At 35.4% G+C, this 22,937-nt stretch overlaps 2 protein-coding genes across 2 annotated transcripts; both read left to right on the top strand.

Moving 5' to 3' along the window:
* The first annotated feature begins 3,305 nt into the window (after positions 1 to 3,305).
* Positions 3,306 to 8,787, top strand: SPON2 (spondin 2). Its single transcript, XM_075054856.1, has 6 exons — positions 3,306 to 3,692; positions 4,492 to 4,717; positions 5,077 to 5,300; positions 5,568 to 5,759; positions 6,833 to 7,007; positions 8,354 to 8,787. Exons 1-6 carry the CDS (start codon positions 3,525 to 3,527, stop codon positions 8,530 to 8,532), a joined length of 1,164 nt encoding a protein of 387 aa, XP_074910957.1. The 5' UTR covers positions 3,306 to 3,524; the 3' UTR covers positions 8,533 to 8,787.
* A 738-nt stretch (positions 8,788 to 9,525) lies between these two features.
* On the top strand, positions 9,526 to 22,272 carry LOC142043601 (transmembrane emp24 domain-containing protein 11-like). Its single transcript, XM_075054983.1, has 5 exons — positions 9,526 to 15,161; positions 16,052 to 16,152; positions 16,906 to 17,031; positions 19,254 to 19,400; positions 20,250 to 22,272. The coding sequence occupies exons 1-5, from the start codon at positions 14,885 to 14,887 to the stop codon at positions 20,397 to 20,399; spliced, it is 801 nt and encodes a 266-aa protein (XP_074911084.1). The 5' UTR covers positions 9,526 to 14,884; the 3' UTR covers positions 20,400 to 22,272.
* Positions 22,273 to 22,937: the final 665 nt, after the last annotated feature.

Below are 22,937 nucleotides of genomic sequence, written 5' to 3'. Positions count from 1 at the left end.
TGATAGCCTAAACATGTTCATATAAATGTTTTCATATGATGTAAATGATTCAAGAATCAACATGATATTTACTATACTGCTATATTTTTAAGTAGGGTTTTTTCCTTGTTTTCTTGTTTTATTATTTTTGGTTAGCAAAAATACAGAATATTTTAGACACAGTTATGACTGTTATTTAAAACCCAAAAATATCTGGACACCGTTTTTGCTTTATACTTTCCAGCTTTCGTCCTATGAATCTTGGTAAAGCAGCAGGAACTGTAAGACTGTTGTTTTATTGACAAGAAACAGGAGAAGTTGCACACTTGTGCAAGCAAAATTAAACACAAGGCACAATTTGGCACTGATGCTCAAGTAAAAACAATCTTTGTATGTCTACTCCCTCTAGCATTCGGGGTCTATAGAGATATGCAAGTGGACAGAAAATAGATGTACCTGAAGAAACACAAACTTGAAAAATAAAATGTATTTTGCTGTAAAAGAGAAAGAAGAAAGTCCAATTCTATATACAGGCAAAATGGTTTCTGAATGGAAGGGGTTTTTTCCAGTTTTCCATGAGTTTTCAGCTGCTTTCTAATGGGACATACAAACTGAAGAAGGAATGCAAGCATAGGTTCTGATCCCACAGCAATTTTTTTCTCCAACTGCTGGCCCACAGAAATTTGGCATCTGTGGCTTCCCAGCCATGAAAGTAATCCATTGAGTGGAAACCTGGGTTGTTGTTTTTTTTTTTTTTCTTCCCATCTATGAGATACATTTGGTGTTTTGATGTCCTTCACAATGTCAGAGACTGATTATGCTTAGCACAGTTTCTATTTAAAAAATAAGACTGGGAGTCCTCAGGTTAGGTCTATGTTTTTCTCTGTTTTCCCCCTACTTCAGCCATGAGATGGCGGGGCAGGGACAAGAGGGAAGATAATTAGATAAATTTACAGTCACTGTATTTTGCCCAACAATTTCATTATGAATCCAACAATGACCAGAATGAGTCTGTAGGTCCTGATGATTTTAATCCTGAGAAAACTGTCACAGCAGAGCCCTCATTGTAAACAGGGAAAGGTCCAATGTAGGAATGGTAAGGAAGAAAACCTCCATTTTGGACCAGAATCAGAGAACAAGAATAAGGACTATAATCCAGTTTCCCTGTAAGTGTTTGCAGTCTTTGAGGAAAGAATCCCTCTTCGGTTTTCAAACTAAAATGCTTCAAAGTGTCACATTCCCACACTGGTAACATAGGAAAATAAAATATCTAGACTCAGTTGTATTCCATTAATTGCATATCTGCTGTTGAAGAGTAAGATAACCTCAAGAAATTTGAGTAATGGAGCTCTAGAAGAAGGATAAACTGATTACACAGAATTGTAGAACTGGAAAGCCTCTTGGATGCTCAGTACAAAGCATCACGTACTCCTATTCCAGGGAAGAATCGACTATAACTTTTGTGATTTTTGATATTTGTTTGTCTACTCTGTACTTAGAAACCTCGAATGACTTCCCAAGTTAATGACTTCCAATAATTCAGTTCTTTTATCATTTAGTAAGTTTTTCTTATAATAGCTGTGCCAAATTATGCAGCCTGTATGTATTGTCCTGTTCCTGGATACATTCATAACATGTAGTCATGGAACCGGAATGATCTAGTCTGGTGATGTGCCTTTTGGCAGTAATTTTTCTTCGAAAGGAAAAGGCTAGTCTAATATATTAAATAATTCTGTGCTGGATTCAGAGCTAATTTCTTTGTTCTCATTTTAAGTATTGTCCTGGAAGTGTCACAGTATGTTTCAATATGTGAAGTTAGCTGGTTCGGTAATTGTGATGATAAACAACAAAGCCTACTGAAGCTTAAAGCTACTTAGTAATAAATAAGTAAGCCTTAAGTAATTTTAAAAGTGCTCTGAGCAATATACTTTAAAACTTGTAGGACCTTTGTATAGTTCTTCTAGAGGGCTGCATGGGCTGGAAGGATCACCCACTTCTGATGTAGGTAGACTCAATCTCTAAGGAACCTGTGAATCTGGAATTCTGTGCATAGGAGGGAGTGAACTGGATGTAATTCAAATATCATCCTTCAACAAAGACTCAAAGAACTGGTATAAAAGTATCCATGAAGTCTCTTCGCCCTTTTTCTTAGTGGAGTCTGGCTCCTGGAACAGGAATAAATTATGGAAAACATTGCATTAACATAGGAGGAGGGGGCCTTGGAAATAAATGACATGTCCATGTCTAGATGGCTTAACCTGCTACAGAATTCCCATAATCTATCCACATATACAGGAATCGTGGTTATGGGTGCTGAATCCATCTATGTTGAAACTTGCAACAGATTCCATTTTACCAGGAGAATAATCAATGGAAATTCCATTCAGACATCCCAGTTTATTCATGTCTTGGCTTTTCTTGTTGATTTACCATGGAGTGGAGGGCAGAAGGGAAGGGTAAGTTTCCAGTTTGAGTGCCACAAAGCTCAGACTGATTGTTTGGTAACCACCTCACTGTGGACAATAGCATGTCACTCTAGCTATATGCCTACCATATAGCTATATATGATGGCCTGGGAGTTTCATCTGAAAAATAACTGCGGGGTTTTTTTCCATATGCTGTACCATCATATTAGAGATCTGTGGAAGTACTTAAGTGACATTCCTCACAATTGCAAAAGAAGACTCTATGAAAGACTTCCTTCATGGTTCAGTTGCTGATCAGCCGCAACAGCATTTGTTAAACTTATAGGCATGGCACAAAGCCCTTGTTTTCCCTTATTTGAAAGGTGGTGGAGAAATAATTTAAAATCAATATTAAACATTATTTCCTAATTAGGTCACTGTATTATGCATAATTTTTCATAGACAATTTAAATAATTTTAATGATGTAAGTATATGTACTGTGCTACAGAGGATGTATGATTTAACTGTAGTAAGATTTTTATTTGGGGTTTTTACTCTGAAGACAGCAAAGAAAAATCTCAGAGCTTCCCAAAACCACTCTTTCCAAAGAAACCACAATGTTACAGAGCCCTTTCATCATCCAGCATACGGTACTGTAGAACACAAAAATATACACTGTACTACTTTAAATTAATTCGTATTTGCAGGAGACACAGTCTGTGTGAGTGTGTGCAATTATGAAATGTAACTTTTTTTCCTCTTGACTTTTTTAGCTGCCTCACCCCTTTTATTTGAACACATACATATGGTGTGTGAGAGTGAGCAAGCTCTCTGTAAATGTTTGGAAGGAGCATCTGTCAGACAATAAAACTTACAAGAAAACATGCTTCTCATTTAAAGTGTATTCACTAGAACTATTTCAGTGTTGGAATCAGTTCATTTGTATAGCTTGGAGGCATTAATAAGAGCAGAGAACTGTAAAGGCACCAGAAAACTCGAACTGTTACTAAGAATCCAAGGGTTTTTTTTAAAGCATTTCGTCTATTCGGCATCACAGTTTTCTGATAGGAACCTGAACCAGTTGACAGACAGGAAACCTCTGATAGTTCATCCAAAAAGATTGCAAACAAGAAGATGGCATGCTTTTTGCAAACCTGGAAAGTCTAAAGATTACAATAATTCTTGGACCAAAGGGACCCTCTTCAGGCATAAATAGCAAGACTCCTACTGTCTTCTCTTGCAGACCAACTCAGCTGCCAGCAAAAGCAGGTGCTCTCCCCCTACCAGTGCTCCAGAGGAAATATTTAGTGAGTATTCACAGCTCTTTTTACAAATTAATATATTATTAATGTTTTACTTATATTTGTGTAGTTTTCTCAAAGGACAAAAGCATTTAAAAATAAGTTTTTAAGGCTGTTATTTTAAACAATTGCTGGAGTTCAACAGTCTGATGCAATTACCATATTAATTTTTTTTAAAAAATTACACAACCTATGACAGCAACTTTTAAAAAAATATTATTTTTTAACAACTGTGTAGCTTAAACAATCTGAAGCAATTACAATGTATTTTTTAGTGCCCATGTTATGACAGCAAAGTAATTTATATAAATATGAAATGTATTTGACTTAAAATGTTATGCCATAAACCAGCCTTTGTAGAACACAAATTTAAAATAAATCATTTCTTTTGGCAAAGTAACCTGCAATTTAATCTTTAGAAGAATAAATATACCACTAATGTTTTCCACAGAAACAGTTGCTACTCTAATTAATTCAAGATGTGGCTCTAATAAGATTTCAAAAGAAAATCAGAAACAGATTTTTCTCAGAGGTAGTACTATGGACAAGGTTAAGATTTTTTTGTTTTCATTAGAAACACTTGTCCCAGGTAACGTTACAGATTTGTAGTATATAGCATGGTATATATCAAATCTGAAAGCATTATAATAATGTTTTTAGAAGCATAACAATTCTTAGTGTTTCAGATATATGCTTTCTTTTTGGTTATAACTTACGGTACGTTACATTTTATTAGGTAACTGTTATTCAATTTTGAGTTTAGAGTGACTAATATGGCTAACATTTTTTTCTTTTTGTGTGGAAGGGAATGGAAAACCTGATGTTTGTCTACTGCTCCTGTAAAGTTATCTGGACATTACTTGTAACAATACTAGGTTATGCCAGCAGCTTGCCTGTGGGTGATGATTCTATTTGCACAGCAGAGGAACTTGCAAAGTACAGCATAATCTTCACAGGGAAATGGAGTCAGACTGCTTTCCCTAAGCAGTATCCACTTTATAGGCCCCCAGCACAGTGGTCATCAATGCTAGGTAAGTGAAGTATGTACAGTTTTAAAAACAGATAAATGCCTTGACCACTGTGATCTTTTTTCTTCTAAATAGTCAATTTTAAGATAACTAATGGAAACGGAAAAAAATAGCTGAAGTTATTAAGAGTAAGATGCAGAAATTGAAGTATCCACAATGCTTTCAAAAATCCACAACTGTTTTCAATTGACTTCTGTTTTCAATTGGCTGCAGCTGAAATAAACAGTGATAAGCCAAATGTTTTCGTGTTCACTCATTTTTATACACATATTTTTTAACCTCAGATATAAAACAGAGAAACTGAAGAAATAGGGACAATCTAAATCAGACTTTTATGTCATGCCATATATTCACTCAAATAGGTGTTACTCATAGTTCTGACTACAGCATGTGGAAAAAAAATGAATATGCCAGCAATGGTGTACGTGATTTTGCTGAAAAGGGTGAAGCATGGGTATTAATGAAAGAAATAGAAGAAGCTGGAGAGAAAATTCAGAGTGTACATGGAATCTTCTCTGCTCCTGCCATTTCCAGTGGTACAGGACAAACCTTCACTGAATTAGAAGCACATTCAAGACATCCCTTAGTAAGTAAATGTACATATTAATTTTAAAAGTTTATTTTATGTCACTAGCACCCAAATTTAAATATTTGAGTTCTCACTTGTAGGAACAGTATAATGCAAGAGTTACTAAAAAGCATGTCACATTGCAGGGAGCACTGTACAGGTTCTATAAAGTAGAAGAGCATAATGACATTTATTTCAAAAATTTTAAGTTAAAATTACTATAAGCAGGACTGGAGCATTTCCAAATAAGCGACGCAATCCTGATGGGTCATTTTGTTTCTTTAGGTTTCATTTGTTGTACGAATTGTTCCAAGCCCTGACTGGTTTGTGGGTATTGACAGCCTAAATCTCTGTGAAGGAGATCACTGGATGGAAGAAGTATCAGTAGATCTATTTCCTTATGATGCTGGAACTGACAGTGGTTTCACATTTTCCTCCCCAAACTTTGCCACTATTCCACAGGACACAGTTACAGAGGTAGGTGTATATATGTAGTTTAGCACTTCAGACCTATATGTTTTGAGTCCTCCCTTTAAAAGATAACTATCGAATGACTACACAATAGACTCTTGTGAAACCGATTTCAGCATTTGACAGTGCTGATGCTCTCTCTATATGAATTTATTACATAGCTGATAACCCTACTACTTTCGTTTATTTTCTGTATCTTTCAAATTTATGAGGTAAATGCAGATGGTTCATGAAAATTTGGCTCTACATTTAAAGTATTTTCTTTAAAAGCTGAGTATTTTTAGATGATTTTTAACAATTCTTAAAACACCAGAAAAATAAAAATGTTCACAAAAGTCCTGGCATTACTAAATGTGTATCTAAACAGGAAAATTCTTTGTAGTGAATACGGATGTGGGGAGAAGTTTTCAGTTAAAAGCACTGGTGAAACTTGAAACTTACAGTTGAGGGAAAGGAGCTAAGGGAAAGCAGAGGAGAACTTCATCACTACTGCGGTGACCCCACTTTAAATCTCTTTCTCGCTTGATGCTCTATATGCCTCACACTTTGTTTTTGTCATTTAAGGGTGGTGGGGAACAAAGGATTTTGATTCAAATATTTTGAATATTATAAAAATTCAGTTAATCCTTTCTTTAAGGTCAGTTTTTCTAGAGCCAAATGCTGTGCTAATGAGTAATGAGAAAAGGAACAGAGAAGCTGGAAAACAATACATTTGGCCTTCTATATGCACGACAGCTGCTATAGCATACCTAATACTATTATTGATACTCTTGTTTTCTTCCTTGTAATAACATCCACTTCTTCCCATCAAACCACTCCATACATTACTGTGTTTTCAGTACCTCTCACCGCAGTCCTCTATCCAAAGGTTGGCACAATTCATTGTGCCCATTCTTAAAGCATTATGCATAAAAATTCTGGGATTACCAGCAGTAGTTGTGTGAACTGAGGTTCATAGAAACTGGTTATATGCATTTTACTTGCCAAAAAGTATTAGCATGATGTGTAAACATGATTTTACAGTTATCTTCTTACTAATATGAGGTAGTTCCTTTAAGGTTCCCCTTTTTATTTCACAGATCACTTGTTCCTCTCCAAGTCACCCAGCAAACTCATTTTATTATCCCAAACTCAAAATTTTGCCACCTATTGCTCAAGTAACAATGGTGAAATTAAAGAAAAACCAGCTGGGTCTTTCTGCACCTTATTTTAATCTGCCAGCTAAAAGCAATGAAATAATAGACTCTGTCTCAGGTAAGTGATTAGTACTTTGATATGCTCAATTCTGTTATTTCCATTCACTCAAAAAATATGTGGAAATCTGGCAGGCAATGTGGATGAAATAGGTGATTAGGCAGAATATTCTCCTATCTGCATAGGAATAGTTTCCAGACTCACACATGGGAAATCAAACAAGCCCATTGACATAAAAGAGAATCCCTGAAAGAATGAGGAAGGGATCATGTATTTGAGCTATGGTTCAAAGGTTTGGGTTATATCCATGATAAGGGCTACTCAAGCCTTACTATCAGCATAAATCAGTGAATTTTATTGTTTATCAACACTCGATCAGAATCAGAGTTCCCAAAATCTTTGCAACTTTGAAGTAAATATTCGTTGGTAAGTTTGTACATGATGATGGAACAAAAGTACTATTATTCTTGTCTCTTGCAGGGTCAGAGGGCTTGATAGTTATGTGCAATAAGAATTGATATAATTCAATTGATTTGGACATATTTGTGATAGAAACATACGTCCTGACAACAAAAATAATGTTCTCTCTCATTTTTCTTTTCTTAAAAATATTAGCTAATAACCTTGTTTAGGTAGGAAGACATGCAAACTACTGACTCAGGTCAGTCTTAAGGGTAATTTTCAAATCTCCAAATTAACAAATACGTAATTAACATAATATTTGCTCTAAGGGAAAGATAGCAGTTGGACAGTGTCCGCTGAGATTTTCTCTTCACACTTTTTGAGTGATTTTTTACAAAGTGAAAGAGGAAGGGTTAAGAATAAGAAGACTGACATCCTAAATACTATTTGAGAGACAGCAATAAGCTAAATCCCCAATGAAGAGCTGGAAGAGCTGCCATGTTCCAAGAGCTTCTCCAGAATGTCTGAAGATTGCAAGCCTCTAACTCTGTGCTGAAGACACCTCACAGTCACTAAAATAAAGCTCATTAAACAGCTAATAATGCATAATTTATACTTTGATAAATGTATTTATCAATTTATAGCAAAAATTGACAGCAAATGTTTTTCAATGCAATAATTTGAATGCAATTATTTTAAGCATAGTTTTCTTTGATAGGAATTCTGTATTTTCAATTTAATAGATAATATGCTGCACTACTGATATAATACCTTAGTCTCTAGACTGTAATAAGAATAGTAATAATAGTCATACCAGTGTTGATGAGCTTAGGAGCTGAAAACAGTCATTTTTATTTATGAGACAATGTATTGATTTTAGTAATATCACATGTATTTTTGTATAAGAAAGGACACTATTTGATCATCATTCCTTAATGCTTTGCCAACTATTTGCCTTAAGCACTAATTTATATAAAGTTACCTTTTTATTGTGTATATTGCAGAAACACCACTGGACTGTGAGGTTTCACAATGGTCTTCCTGGGGTCTCTGTAGAGGTCTTTGCAGAAAAACAGGGACCAAGATCAGAACCCGTTTCGTAGTTCTTCAGCCTGCCAATAATGGAATGCCTTGTCCAAATCTGGATGAAGAAACAGGATGTGAACCAGAGAATTGTGTCTGAAATAAAGAAAAGATAATAATTTAGATAATTTAAAAATAGGATAAGTTTAACTAAATCTAAACTACATGTCAGTCAATGTTCTTTATAATTTGGGTATGCTGCACTATTTTGCTGAAAAGGTATATTAGTCTGGTTTTGAAAGTTGCTGTTTAATATCAAGATTTTGGGGGGTTAAATTCCTAAGGTTTAGTATGACAACAGTACTTGATCATTTACAGACCAAAACCCACCAAATAAAGCCTTGCTATAAATATACTGTAAGTTCTTGGAGTACCCTCTAGTGGCAGAAAAGAAGACATTTGGAAAGATTATACTTCACCAATGTAAAAATCTTTCAGTGACAGAACCTAAACTAATAACGTTCTTAAATACTGTAATTTGTTTATCTACAGCTATTTATACCTAGAAATTAATTTTTTCTCTAAATTATGTTTTTATAATTTATTGGCATTTTTGTTGTCTTTCTAAACATGTTTAACATACATTTCTTCAGAAACTACTTACATAAATCGGAGTGACCAGATGTTTGCAGTGTGGTTAAGACAATAGTATAACTGAGTAAACTTGTCTTGAGACTTATGAATACATAAAAATGTCTTTTTCTTTTCTCAAAAGTGAGGAGAATATCTGTCATGAGGACACTCAGCCAACAAAATTATTAGAAATAATCAGAAGCATGGATAATAGTAGAAAACCTCTGAACTTAATTAAAAGTGTTAGCTGAGGTTTAAAAACTGACTGATTGCTGGTATGTGTCCCTCATGAGAGAACTATCTCAAAGTTAACAACGCTGACCGTAACATAAATTATATCATTGTCTTTATATACGCAGTAAATGTGTCCATATTTCTTTAAATGTGCTTGCTGCTATTTGTGTCATCCTAACATTTTTATGGAGAAAACTTACCAATATTTTAATATTATCTAAAATTGAGGTATACACAGATATAACAAAACACAGTATGTCAGAGACTGTTCCTGACTGCAAGTTTTAATGCTCAAATAACTGTTATAAAATGAATGTAACATATGGCTTATAAAGAGTTGTGGCTACCAACTAGGAAAAGAATTTTGGAATAACACTGTTCAATAGAATATGTTTACAGTCAGCCCACAAAACTTTTACAGCACACTGCAATTTTACAAATACACAGCACAGATACTGAACAGGAGAGTTGATATGAGTAGGTTCTTTTTGGAATATGCCAAATATCAGAAAATTTATTATGTACTTTAAGGAGCACACTGTATTCTCTGTAGGGCTGAAACATTTAAAAGATTCTCTAAATTTTTTTCCAGGAGATAAATCTTCCAAAGACCCAAAGAAATTTGAAACTTTATCAGACTAGACTAAGTTGGTCCTGCAAATGCTGATAAATGCACAGTTGTTAGAGCTAAGTATAGGAATTTCTACATCTTGCATTCTTCAGATTCCCACTGTTGCCTGTTTTTCAAAATTGCTTCACTTACTCTTTTTATTATACCTATTTTTTCAGTTCCCCTGTTTCCATTCAGTAATAGAAATAGTGTTATTGTACTATAATTTTCATATTTTGTGTTTAGTTAATTTCTCCACCTTTTCAATTTTTTTCTTTCTTCTTTTTATATTACTTTTTGCTCATTCTGTGTTTGCTTTTCTGTTAAACCTGTGTACTATATAGTTACACAGTTATCACCATCTCAGAAAACATAAGCATATATTGAAGTACATATTTAAGTATTCTCTGAGGACAGGAACTAATTTCAAATTTATTGATCAATGAGTGATAAACTAAACTCAATAATGGTCTTGGGCAGAAATCAGATGCAAGTCTAAATTATGACTTAGGGAAAACAAACCCACAAACCACAAGCTATCCTTGGAGGAACCTTCCTGGAAGTTCTCTAAACACTAGAGTTTTGCTTCCCCACATGTTCAGAACAACTAAAGGACTAGGTCCAGTAGAAGACTATCTATCTGCATCTGTAATTGTATACATGACCAGAATCTAAGATTTCAGTCCTGCAAGATATGATTTGGTAGTGGAGCAGTCCCAGTGTTTACTCAAACTCCTGAAGCCAGAAGTTTCCCAAAGGACACCGAAGGAGAAGGGATGAGAGGGAGAGGTGGAGTAGAAAGGGAAGTGAATATGTAAAAGGCCAACACGCTTCAGGAAACTCCAGTTAGTGATAAATACCTTTTCTATTTTAGAGTGTTTACATACATGAATATTCACTGCAGAAACTTCAAGTAGAAGTTTCCTATCCAGTTACCTGGATATGTTTTTTCTGGCAAGCAGTGACTTCAGGAGACTTTGGTAAATATGGCATTCTTTAAGGATGCCCCTGTGGCTGTATAATGTTTGGCCATAAATATAGTTCCAGGCATTCACTTTGCAAGCACCAGGGATGGAGACATTTCTTGGCAAGACTGTGGATACAGTGAGTTCCAGTGAAGCACATTCTAATGATGGAGCACATTTCTCATAATATATCTTTATTAAACTGATTACTAGGTACGTGGTCCCTGTGTGGATATGGCTAGGTCTTTGTAGCTTTTACTTTCAGCACAGTTTTGGATTTGTCTTTATTAAAAACTTTAGGACAGCGAAGAAACACAGAGGAGCTCTTCCTTCCCTTTCTCTTACATCCAGTGTTACAGATGGCTGGCAGCCAAGATGCTGTGGTCCTAAATACATGAGATTTAGGGAAGGAAACAGGTAAATTAATTTCTGGGTTAAACTAATCTCAGAAAACACATTAGGAGGAAACTTGAAATGGATTTGTAAAGACAATTTTTTTAGCAAGAATATTTTGTAGGAAGAATCAGCTTTGATGCCTTGGCAGATATTCTTGCAGAATGGAAGCCACAGTTAAAGGTAAGTGTAGCAGCAAAAAAGTCACCTCAGACTGGAACTGTGGTCCTACAAAAATCAGGAACACCAAATTCAATTCCTATAGTGGAAGAGGGAACCTCATTACTGAGAACAACTTGTCCATTACCTTAAGGAATTTAAGGACAGTTAGCTGTGAACACATGGCAGCTCTTCCTATTATCTCCTGGTAGGTAGGAATGCCAGCTGAAGCTGTATCTATATTTATGCTTTTCTATGGGCTGTGGCTTCTTTGCAGACAACCAATACAGCACCTTGGTGGTTAATGACCGGGAAAAAACGAGGGTACTTTTGTAGATAAGTCAGGCTGCAGGAAGGACTGATGTGATCTATGAACTGAACTCAACTGAAAAGCTCTCCCTGGTACCATACCATAAATGTTGGCTGTGTGAGCCTTAGGTGGACTACAGGAGAGGGCAGACATTTTGTTCTACCAAATACTCCAAAATGACTGGGATGGATGCCCAGGGTTGGTTTGTGAAACAAACTTACTAACCACAGTTTGAGGCCCTGTTCCATTTTGCTAAGTAAATATGCATCCCCACAATTGGGGAGAAGCTGTATCAGAGGGCCAACTCTATACTATGTAAGCATAGTGCATAAGTGGGCCAACTCTAACTGACCAAATCTCATCCACCAAGCCTGCTATGAAATGTTGTAGGCAATTACTTAAACGGCACAGGGTCTGCTGTTAAAGCTCATTTTGTGGAGGGACAGTGTTGGATTCATTGAAAATAGTTCTAATACCCTCGCCACACTGACTGAGTTAAGCATGGTCATGGAAACGAATGTGTGCCTAACTTCTAGGAAGGGAGGGAAAGCGTATGCCAGCCTTTCTGACCACTGAACGAGCACTGTCCCCAGCAGGATATAACTGGAATGCAAACAAACGATCTGAGAGTACTTGATGGTATTGAAGGCAAAAAAGTCCATTTCATGATATTCCCGGGTAATTGAAGAACATTGGGAATATCGGATCTGTCATGAGTGATCCAACATAATACAGTAACTCAGACTGTTCCATGACAATATTTAACGTGTTCAGAAAAAAAGTCTAATATGATACAGCAATTCTGAAGTCAGATGAATCCTGTTTAATGGGATGTAGTATGCAGAAGTCATGTCCATGATAATTTACAGGTACTGTGAATGCCTGAGACAAAAAAGCTCTCAACATGCCGCATGACAACCTGATCACCTGCAGGCTGACTTATTTTTGTTTGTTTGAAGTCCAGCAGCCCTACTATGGTAGCATTTGCTAGCCAGAAGTACATAAGTAATTTGTCTGTCCCAACTGGTTTGGGCAGAGTGAAGGATAAAGTGGTGTCCCCTTGTACATGTTGTGTTCTATCATTGGAACATGGAATTTTGGAAGCCTCAAGTAGTCAATTAAAAGATAAAAGGGTGATTGCTTAAGTAGCTCACAATCTGCAGACAAGTGTATACTTCTTACAGGTATAGTATGGCATGAGAATTTATGCAGGTGCATGTCAGTCAAGATCTCCCTGTGGTGGAGGGGTAAGAGTCCAATTATGTGATGAGATCCTGTATAATCTAAAATTATTTCTGATGTATAAATGCTGAAGTAGTAATGGAGTCCTAATATCACCCTTGAGATTTCTAAGGATTCAATGGCCATGAGATGCAATTTGTATCCCTCTATCCTTAACCATGTGGAGTCAAAGAAAAAGAAGTAATGTTTAAGGAATCAAGTCTCCTCATCTGACAATCTCTTTATCCATACAGAGATGTTGTATTTTGCTAGGAGGTGAACTATTACTTGTGCTAGAATGTCTGTGAAGATACTTCATGCTGTGAAATGGACTGAACTGATGACGGTTGTAAGCCTGTGCCAATGTTAGACAAAGACTTTTTTTATTGAGGCAACTTCATAGATAGCAGGTGCAGTGAAGGGCAATAAACATGTATCAGTCCTTCTTTTGCAGATGTGAAATCATCCAGTAAGAGTTACCATCCTTAAATTTTAGGTATTAGGTTACAGATATTGAAGATGAGTTGCTGTCCACCCTTATTCCCTGACACTAGGAAAATACCTGTTCTTGTGCTATGATGGAGCCAATTCTGCGGCTACTAGCGCTAGCAGAATGCATCTCCTGCCAAAGCAGATTGCCAGAAGGGCTGCTCAGAAATGGATAGGAAGACCAACATAGTTTTATTTACTGGTATAGGTATAACCAAATAACAGTAAATGGAAATGGAACATTTTATGAGGTAACTGAAAGAAAAATTCAGAGGAGGTGTTGGACAATATGAGAAAAGGGCTAGTCATGATCCTTTGGTGTGTGCATAGTGTTAAGGATGCAACGTATGCAGCTGAGCATTTGACAGCTATATAAAAGCAAAACACAAAATAAAATCCAATTTCCACCTTTTCAAGCAAAATAAATGCTGGTAAAATTCCAGCAAGGAAATGGTGTTTTCCCTGTCTATGGCACTGTGTACAACATATATGGCAAGTGTGTGTGCAGTAGAGGTAGCTTATATCCCATATCCTGAAGTCAAGCTGACAGACCTCTGAAGTGAACTGTGAGGTTCATCAAAGACACATTCAAGGACATCAGTGAACAATTACATCTGCGAATGCTAGGTGCTGCTGAGGAACATGGCAGGGTTGGACAGAGTCAGTGATCAAACTATAGAGCCTTCAACAGGAGTGTAGTGAGCTTCTGAAGGGGAAAAGGAGATCGAAAATGAGTCCTCCCTACTGGAAATGATCCCATAAGTGGGTCTTCCCTGCTAGAAAATGACCACATATCCTCTCACATTCAGGCTAACCTTTCAGACACAGTGATCTCAGTTTACAGGACAAGGAACACTTGAGTGGTAAATGAGTTAATCATCAGACATATAGATTGATCTATATTAGTACAAAGGGTAAAAATAAAAACCTCAATCATTGTTTGATTTACACTATAACTTGAGAGAATTTATTAGGCAATATCTAAGGAAAATACATTCTCATGTAAAAAAATCTTATTCAGAAAATGTTAATTTTGTTATTTTTTTTTCCTGCGGTATCATATTCACTAGTGTTTCAGATTCTTCTTTGTTCAAGTTCTTTTGACTTTCTTCATATTTCTTTCAGCCCTTTTATGGAGACCCTGTGGGTTTTGTGCACGTGTATACGTATGTGCAGTGATTTAGGTTGGAAATTACAAGATTTCTTAATAAAAGAGGAGTGAAGGTCTGGAATAATCACCCAGAATAAATGGGAAATATAAGTTAACAAATTCATTTAAGCTGAAAACTGAGCAGTTTATGGAAAGAGAGAGCCAATGTGGTTGCTTATAGTAATCTAGGGAACTGATCTCAAGTACCTGAGAGGTCCTTTCCAGTTTCATGTTCTTCTATGTGTGTAAAATAAAATTTTAATCTAGATGCTGGGAAAGAAGAAAGACTTTACAAGTTATCTTTTTCATGTTATCTCATTCTGCAGAACATGCTGTAGTTATTTATAAATGTGTAACCACCAGCTGCCTTTTCTCACAGTTTTTTTTCTCTCTCAAAAATACACTGATAAGAAGCAAACAAGGAATGACCACAGGACTACATACATTTGTAAACAGTTATCTTCAAAAGCAATACAACTGGGATACATAAAAACCATGAAAAGCCAATTAACAGGATTTCTTATGAACTTTTGCATTTCTTTTTCACTTGCTTTGTATTTTCATAGTGGAGAAAGAGAAGAGAAATGCATAATCGAAGATGTTCCCAGCGACACGTTGGTAATTGGTAGGTACCTGTCAATGCTACATGATGTCTAACCTATGCAATAATAAAGACAGCTTGTTATGTAGCAGGAAAATCTGTGATTGATGAATATGCTAAAACCATGGCGATAAGAAAGAGGGCACACTGACAATAACTCCCTGCAGCAGGGGTTAGTCATAATGTCCTCACACATTGTGTGTATCCATCACACAAAGAAATGCAGGTTTCCGGAGTGCTTGACTGACTATATGAAGTAAAAGAATGTCTTCTAATTCTACAGTAGTGATGAATTGCTGCTTCAATGTGTGCTTCTGTACATTCTGACTGATTTACTCATTCATACTAGAATTTCTGTAACATGGTTTTCCCCATATAAATGGGAGAGTTACTTTTTTGATTAATGCTGGTCTGGAAAGAAGCAATTCAAGATGTACTAAAGTTCCATTTTACCTGGGATATCACAAGCACATAAATTCATCTACAAGACTGTAAATGTAAGATTGAAAGGGGATAATAAAAATAATATATAATCATCTTTTTATAAATAATGTGATAAATATGAAAGACAATCCTAAAAATGTAATTTGAATACAGCACACTTATGCTTTTGGAGGTCTCAGCATGCCTTCTGTATGCTAATCTTGCCAAAGCATTAGAAGTAATCAGAAAGTATTACTTGTTAATCAACCATTTTTGTAGTATTCTAGAACATTTTCTAGTGTGGTAAAAATTTATTGGATTTCACACCATTATAAAATGCCCCCTGAGAAATTTTAATCAGAAACACATGAAATATATACATTGTTTTATTGTTAATCATTTATCTTTATATTTTTGCTGAAAAAGCAATAAAGAAGTTTAATATTAAGCTACATGTTGTTTAACAGATTTTTATCTATGTTTTTATTTAGGGAATTACAAAGTACAACGCTGGGATATACACAAGCAAGACTTTCTGGAGTCTGCTCCTGGTTTGGGAATGTTTGTGACTGTCACAACTCCTGCTGCTGAGGTAAATATGCTTTACAAATGTTTCCGAAGGATTTATGAGGTGACTTTTGGCACTGGCATGCAGCAATATCTAAAAATAATAGACACTTTTGGGGAAAAAGTAAATGTACAGTCTTAATCTAAAAGTAAATCTACATCTTCATTATTTTGATGCTGAAAGGTATAAGCACCTTGTGATTTCTATCAAAGTAAAAAGAAATGGCAATGTTTGATAATGATGTGTGTGGACAATTTTTGCATTACTACCAGATTTGGGAAACTGTGTCACTAAGAATAGTAAGTGACAACTGAGAAAACAGGTTAAATTCTAAAAATATGAAAATTCACTAATGAAGTAAAATGGTACAGAATGTACCATAGCAGCAGAAAGGAAGGCTGATGATAAACTAAACCGGAAAATTCAAGATTACCTTGAAGGTGCATATAGCCGTCATGCATACCAACTGCCTGTGTTATCATGAGGTCCTAAGCTTTTTCAGCAATGAATAATTTATTTCTGTGCCTAAAGTTTTCAAACTTTAAATTCTTTAAAGAGCATTGGGTTTTGTACACTGCAGAAATCTATAACATTTCAATGTTCACTGTGAGCTAAAATTGTTTATTTTCCTCTAAATCTATTCTGAAATTCAGATAAATTTAATGATGTCAGGAGGTTAATTGATTACTTTTTACATCCAATTCACAGTACTGTTTTTGATTGTTTTACTGATGTTTATAATGTACATACCCAACATGTATAATATCTAAATTACAGGTATTATTGTCAAAACTGTATGGGCCACAAGGAACATTTTCTTTCACATCCTATCTATCTGGGGAGCATGTTATCTGTTTACAGTCTAACTCCACAAGATTTGTGGCATTTGCAGGAAGTCAACTGGTAGGTGTATTAAATATTCTTTGCAGTAATAGTATCAATTGTTTACAAACTGAAGAGATTACAAACTAGATTAGAAGTTGGTCTAATTTCCAGCAGATAATTCAATATTTCCTAGTAATTAAAGAAGGCAAACCTAGAATTATGAAGATGAAGAGATAAAAAGACTCTGTTCTGATGTTTAAGTCAATTATTAAAGAGGCAAGACTAGTAACTCTAGAGTGATTTAATGTTTGTACAGTGCTTTGTATATGAAAGATTCTGATCAATAAGAACAACTATTTGGTTCAGAAAGATAGACATGTAAGATTGACCAACACAAACACTTGTCATAAAGATATTCCATGTCTTCACTAACTTAGACTGAATTCCTAAAGAAAATTTAACATCGTAATTTTTGAAAGATATTAAAATTAAGAACATATTAGCATACTTGATATTGTCTACTACCAATAAAGTTGGTCTTAATGCAGATTATGAAAAAAAAAAAAGAAGCCATCAGAGGTGATATCATGGCTCTAATTTATTTCAGCAAACAATTTCATAAACACTGTTTTGAAAATTTAATCTATATGCCTCTTCTCAGATAGTTGAACAGGTGAGAATTACTCTCTAGGGGAGGTTTTTTTCCCAGTTGACTGCAAAAGCATTAGGTAACCAGCTAGATATAAACATCTCATAAATGTCTTATGTGAGGTAGGCTAAATTTAATCCTAGATGTAAGCTTTGGGAACATGTACATGACACAGAACTGAGAAGAGTTAACAGTACTGAAGTGGGACTATTACACTGGAATAAGTAGGTGTTCTTATGGACTGATTTATGAAAATGAGTGGAAATTTAATCATACACATTATAAGAGCACTTAGGTTCTAATAATAAAAATTGTGGAGCTCATCAGCTAAGGGGGATAAAACATTGGTTGGTCATAGTTAACTACACACCATGAATATGATTCTGAGGATACACCAGCAGATTTTTATCTGGTTTAGACGGAGCTGTATTAATATCATTTTACATGATGCATGCACCATGTACAGTTCTGGTCATCCTGTTTAAAAGAAGTGAACAGGTGCAGGGAAGGAGAACATTAACAGTACAAATACTAAAAAGGGTGGTTTGTTTAGCTTAAGAACATAGAAGTAAAAAAGGAAAATAATGCTTTTTATAACTATATCTGCAAGAATAAAGATACCAAAAGGAAACACAGCCTTTAGCTAAGTTAAATCTTTAAGTGGTTTTCTGGAAGAACCAGATGCAGTGGTGGTTATCTGAACTGCTTCAAACCAAAGTTAAATAAATTAATGGATGAAAGCTACCATAAGACCGTGAGATGGATTTCTGGGTATTCGTTAGCTAACTCTAAGAGAGCTGAAAGAAGATGTGCTCCTCATTTTGCATTGATGTCTGAGTAGATCAAACTTCTACTGTGATAATACCAAGCTGTAGGATTTCCGCAGATTATCTGTTTGGCTAAAAATTTTTATTTTGTCTTAGGTACAATTTGGCTTCTAGGAGAAATTTCTCCTGTTAGTTTTAGTAAAATTTTTAATTCATGCCAAAATAAGTTGCATAATATTGCAAGTTCCATTCTTCTCTTTTCTTTCTATGTGTCTATTGCTTGGCAGGTTTGGGGAATTTTTGCTATAGATCGTACGATAGCTTATAGAATATTGGGAGGTATTTCATACTGGATAAACCGTGTGTGGAGAAAGAAAAAAGAAACCTTATGGATAGTTCTGCTTTAATACCTATGACAAACTGCAAATAATGATTCAGCTGGTCTCCTTCCAGTCTTATATTCCTAACTGTTAGTGGAGGAAACCTAGAAGTCCATCTATAAAAAAATTCTTGCAGTCCTACTGAAGAATTTCTGCAATATTAGGATGGAAAGTGAAATACAATGAGCAGTCCTAATGGTGCTCATTTTTTTAACTAGTTTCGACAAAGAACAGAAAACATTTTCATGGTAGTTGAATCAATACAAGCATAAAATAATGCCTTAACAGTAGTTAAGATTGTAAATTTGTATAATAATTTAAAAATAAAATTAAGAAACATTTTAAATATCTCACCTGATTCTTATTTTAGGAAAGATTTCTATAAGCAACTAAAACCATTTCCCTGTAATGAGCTGAAAGGGAAATTACCCATTGTTTCTTTTTTTCTTAGGAATTTTGAAAACACAGAAGACACAGTAATGAGAATATTTTTTCTGTTTGCAGCGTATCCATTTGGACATTAGAGTTGGAGAACATTTTTTGGATGAATCTGTTGTTCAAGCCAAAGACAAAGTGAATGAAGTTAACTTTAGACTAGAACATCTAATTGAGCAAATTCATCATATATCCAAAGAGCAAAACTATGAAAGAGTATGTATGTTCCCTGATGGAAATGTTAAAAATACTGTACATAGACTTATTGATTTATAAAGTATTATGAGGTTTATTATTTAATTGCAGTGTTATTTTTAACTAACTCATAAAAATCTATTGGTATTTAACCAAAATAACCTACATTACCTTGCAAAATATTTTTAAGCTGTAACATAAAAACTATTTAATCACTGCAAACTCATAGCAACAGGTGGTATTTTAAAGCAGGAATTTCCAAATATAATTTTCTTGGTCAGAGTCAGTAACAGCAGCTGAGCAGGTGGCAGGTACTGTTGCTGGTGATGTTGCCAGCTGTTGTTTCCATGCTGGTCTGTGTGCATAAACTTTATTGGAGTGGGTAAGGAAATGACTGTATATTTATATATCTTCATGCAGTCAGAAATAAAGCCCTCCTTCAAGCAAGTGTACACCTGTTGTCTTCACATTTCTATACATACACAGGCAGTCAGACTGTGTTTGAAATATATCAACTAATTACCTAAAAAAAATAAAATATTGACTGCAGAAAGGTTCTTGACTGCAATATGGAAGTGACTGTAAACCTAAAAAGGCTTAAGCCTGTACTAATGGAACATATTTAGCACAGTATATCTTTTGTCAGCAAGGGAAGCCTTTCTGCTTCAGGAGACAGTGTGTCTGCTTCTCAGGTTTGATTTGTAAAGGTACCCACCTTATGGATAAGAACAAACTTTCATTTTTATCAACATGAAAAAAGTGTTTGTTCATTACTATGCAGAAGAGGGATACCTGCCTAGTTTCCTGGGTAGCAGCGTGAAACATACAGATGCCAAAAGGTAATAATTATGCTTTTCCTTTTTTCTTTAGGAGCGTGAAGAAAAATTTCGGAAGACAAGTGAAGAAACCAACAGCAATATTTTGTGGTGGGCTATTGTACAAACACTAATCCTCATCTCCATTGGAATCTGGCAAATCAAATCTCTCAGAGATTTCTTCATATCTAAGAAGCTTGTTTAAGTCTTATAAAGTAAATGCACAGATTGAAAAATTGCACACCGTGTAATACCTAACATCCAAAGAAACCCTGCATCTATGAGAAAATTGGTTGTATATGATTCTCAAGCTTCTCTCATCTTCTATTCTGATTCTTACTCTAACTCTGGTTTCCCCATCTATATCACAACCTCTGGCATCCCCTTACATTTTACTCCTTGAATCCCTTCTTTTATCATTTTTTTTCTCTCTACAGATATAAACCTAAATCTCGAAGTAGGACTCAGTGACTAAGGCACCATTTAAGTTCAACTCTGGATTGTTAATAAAATAGAAATCTAAAAATGTTTCCTAATATTTTAAATGTCTCTGCTTGCTTAGTAATCTTATTTGGTACTACCATGAACAGTTCAGCATTTCAGAATGACTAGGATTCAGATAGTAGGCAGAGAAACAACTATATCCCCTGTGGTGCTTAATTTGGTGAGAGTGTCTTGAACTCAACCTATGTATGTGTAACACCTAGCTTTTTCTCAGATATAATTGTAACTGGTTTTTTTTTTAAATATTCAAAGTTTTAAGTGATGTTGGAGCCCACCCTTAAGATTATGATCAATGGTTGCAGCAATTACCATGGAAAAGAGAGACCCAGACAAACAATTTGGAATTACTATTTACTTCCAGATAAGCTGTATACATTAGGCTATAGAATTGAGATCAGACGTCTCCCACAGTTGTTTATGTAAATTATAGTCTTTATGAAGTATGCTAAAGTAAACCAAATTACAGGTTTCTTGGTAAACACTGAATTTGTGCCTATGTATTTTATTTTAAGTTATTCCTACGCTAAATTCTTCAGTCTGTTTTTGTGTTGGAGAATTATTTTTGTTTTCGTTATTCAGTAACTGTAACATGACTGTCTAAGGAACTTACTAGTTTTTGACTTAATTGTATATTTCCATTTTAGTTATTGCAGCTTGGTTGACTATATCTTTATGCCTTAATTTAGCTAGCTTATGTACAACTGGTAGAGTAGATACAGTATTGTGCAACTGCAAGTAAAAAGCTGTGGTTAAAAATTCAGATAATCAGCTTGACAAACTGCAGTAGTGTAAGAAGGAGTTGAAGGTGGTTATAACATGACCCATCTCAGCACTTGGTTAACATGTAAAAACATGAAACTTGAAGTTTCTAGAGAGTGCTATGGTAGCAGAATATTGTGGTTTGGCTTCCTACTTGTCTTTCCAGACCCTTCAGTAGTCTAAAAGGTCATGAAAGCTGAAATTTGTAGCCCAATTATTGTTTTAAAGGCACTGCTTGCTTTCTTTTTTCTATCTTCTCACCCTGTGTTTTCACTAGCAAGGAAATGACATTGCCCTTTAAGTTCACTTATGTTTACAGTATGGGAATGAAAATACAGCTGTGAGTATGTGAGAATCCATACAGCTGATACAAAGTAGAGACAAAAAGCAATGCTCTGTGGACTAAATCAATCAAAATCTCATCAAGCTACTCACTGAGGTGTGTCCTGTATTTAAAAATTCTGAGACTTTAGAGTTGTCACTTGAAATGCCCAGTACGTAACTGTTATTAAATTCATTTTTACAGAGCACTCACTTACAACGTGTCTTGTAAAAACATCTCTGGTGGTGGGAAAGAAGGAAAGATGTGTTATAACCATATGGTATATGAAGTCCAAGAAGAAAGTTTAATAAAAGGTTGCTATGAGGTTGTGGTTCAGACCTTAGCTGATATTTAGTGTAAGGCTCCTAACTACATCCCAATGACAAACTTACAATACACTTAAGCTTTTAAACCAAATGGACAGGCACCACGTCAGAATTTATAAAGGAGCTGATTATGTTTCTCTGTATTAATTAGGTCTAGACTCAAACCAGCACTGAGACCTGGAGCCTTGACTATAGCTTGAAAGTGCTTCATTCTTTATCTGTAATAATCATTAAATATCTTTTCTTTGATGAAATGCTTTCAGTCTCCTCCAAAATTTTTAATGAACTCTATAAAGCAGAAGCTGAATCGTAGCTCTTTTGGGAAGGACTTTGGGGCAGCACTCTTTAGGAATTTAAAAGCAGGAGGTTTCTCCTATGCAGTCTGTGGCTCTGTCGTACCCAGAGCTACAGCCTACACTGCAAGTAGGTCTGTAAGGGAATTTTCCCCTAAAATTTTCATCAAGGGAAATTAGCAAGCCTTGGGTTTTTTTTCAGTCTAAGAAATGAAAATCAAAACTCCTCGTTTTGCTCTTTTTCCTCACCAAAAGAAGCGACAACCAACCTGTGACAGTAAATTGATAACCTTCCCGGATTTCCTGCATTTTAAAGAGGGAAAAACCACTACCATTTTCCACACACCTACTATCCTGATGGCAGCCCCTGCTGCATGGCTGCCTCTGTCAGGAGGACAGGTCTCGTGGCAAAGCACCTACCCAGAGCCCCAGTGGCTGGTCCAGTTCAGTCGCCCACCTTTGGGGAAGGGAGGGAGAAATCTCTCAGAGACGGTCCCCTGTTGTGGGCACCTCTCCAGTTTGGTAGTGAGAGGCCAGAA

Source organism: Buteo buteo, chromosome 1, assembly GCF_964188355.1.
Source record: "Buteo buteo chromosome 1, bButBut1.hap1.1, whole genome shotgun sequence".
In the NCBI taxonomy this organism is placed as follows: domain Eukaryota; kingdom Metazoa; phylum Chordata; class Aves; order Accipitriformes; family Accipitridae; genus Buteo; species Buteo buteo.
This window is presented reverse-complemented; position numbering and strand designations above follow the sequence as displayed.

Bases quoted from the DNA above. Each gene is read 5' to 3' on its own strand.
- SPON2 (XM_075054856.1), top strand. From the start codon at position 3,525: ATGCTTTTTGCAAACCTGGAAAGTCTAAAGATTACAATAATTCTTGGA. The intron at 4,718-5,076 runs GTAAGTGAAGTA...TCACTCAAATAG, and splicing joins ACAGTGGTCATCAATGCTAG to GTGTTACTCATAGTTCTGAC. The intron at 7,008-8,353 runs GTAAGTGATTAG...TGTATATTGCAG, and splicing joins AATAATAGACTCTGTCTCAG to AAACACCACTGGACTGTGAG.
- LOC142043601 (XM_075054983.1), top strand. From the start codon at position 14,885: ATGTGTAACCACCAGCTGCCTTTTCTCACAGTTTTTTTTCTCTCTCAA. The intron at 16,153-16,905 runs GTAAATATGCTT...TCTAAATTACAG, and splicing joins TCACAACTCCTGCTGCTGAG to GTATTATTGTCAAAACTGTA. The intron at 17,032-19,253 runs GTAGGTGTATTA...TTCTGTTTGCAG, and splicing joins CATTTGCAGGAAGTCAACTG to CGTATCCATTTGGACATTAG.